The sequence below is a fragment of the Notothenia coriiceps genome, unplaced genomic scaffold (assembly GCF_000735185.1).
Source record: "Notothenia coriiceps isolate Sejong01 unplaced genomic scaffold, NC01 NC01_scaffold00000339, whole genome shotgun sequence".
NCBI classification, from domain to species: Eukaryota; Metazoa; Chordata; class Actinopteri; order Perciformes; family Nototheniidae; genus Notothenia; species Notothenia coriiceps.
In genome coordinates, this window is record NW_011333040.1 from 6,699,824 (window position 1) to 6,700,683 (window position 860).

Below are 860 nucleotides of genomic sequence, written 5' to 3' on the forward strand. Positions count from 1 at the left end.
CTCCTCCTCCTCCTCCTCCTCCTCCTCCTCCTCACAGATAGAAGAGCAGGTCATCCAGCTTCATGCTGGGCTCCCTGTGGATGCTCTGGCCCACCAGGAAGGCCATCTTGTGGGCGTACTGGCACGGAGCGGGCACCCTGATGATCCCCTGAAGCACAAACACAGAACATAAACCAGAGCATATCAACTCTAACAATCACTGGTTGACCCTTAGCAATATGTTATTAGTCAATTCATGTTGGTTCTGAAAAACCATTATTTTAAAGTCAATATGAAGAGAATTAAGTTACTTTTGACCAAATTGTCTGATATGAATTTTCTGATTAAGAGAAATGCAGAAGTTAAGAAGTCTGTCCAATTCTGAATATAGTAGGGCTGTGCAATCAATCGTATTTGAATCACGAATAAGGCTTGCGACGATTATGAAAACAGCATAATTGACAAAATACGATTATTTTTGCTGGGTGCGCTTTTGCCCCTACCTAAAAGCCCACTCGGCCACGTGGGAGTGACATGTGTTGTGAGTGTTCAGCGCGAGCGAAGATGTCAGAACAAGGGCAGCAACTTGTTGAAAAGAAGGGTCGCGGGGAGATTCCCAGTCGATCGCGAGATGTGTCTAAAAATAGAACAACAATATTCTGTTTTATCGTTAATGTCCTGTAACATAATCTTCCTGTGCCACCCCATGTGTCGGGGCGTGGCTGGTGGGCAGTGGGCACTATTTCGCTGACGTTGTCCGTGGCAACAGGAGTGACAGTCCGCACACACAAGACCGCAATTATGGCAGAAGCAAAAAAGCCCAAAATATATAATTTTCACTCCGAGTGGGAGGATGATTATTGTTGTATCTATTCCAATTC

The 860-nt window shown here is 45.1% G+C and overlaps 2 protein-coding genes across 3 annotated transcripts in view; one reads left to right on the forward strand and one right to left on the reverse strand.

Annotated features, from left to right (window-relative positions):
- Positions 1-860, forward strand: part of rundc3aa (RUN domain containing 3Aa) — a 41,830-nt gene that overhangs the window by 16,376 nt on the left and 24,594 nt on the right. The window lies entirely within an intron of this gene.
- Positions 12-860, reverse strand: part of piwil1 (piwi-like RNA-mediated gene silencing 1) — a 9,763-nt gene continuing 8,914 nt past the window's right edge. The window contains exon 17 of the mRNA XM_010776017.1: positions 12-148. Within this exon, the coding sequence (XP_010774319.1) occupies positions 32-148 (117 nt within the window). The 3' untranslated portion in view covers positions 12-31. The remainder of the gene's footprint in view (positions 149-860) is intronic.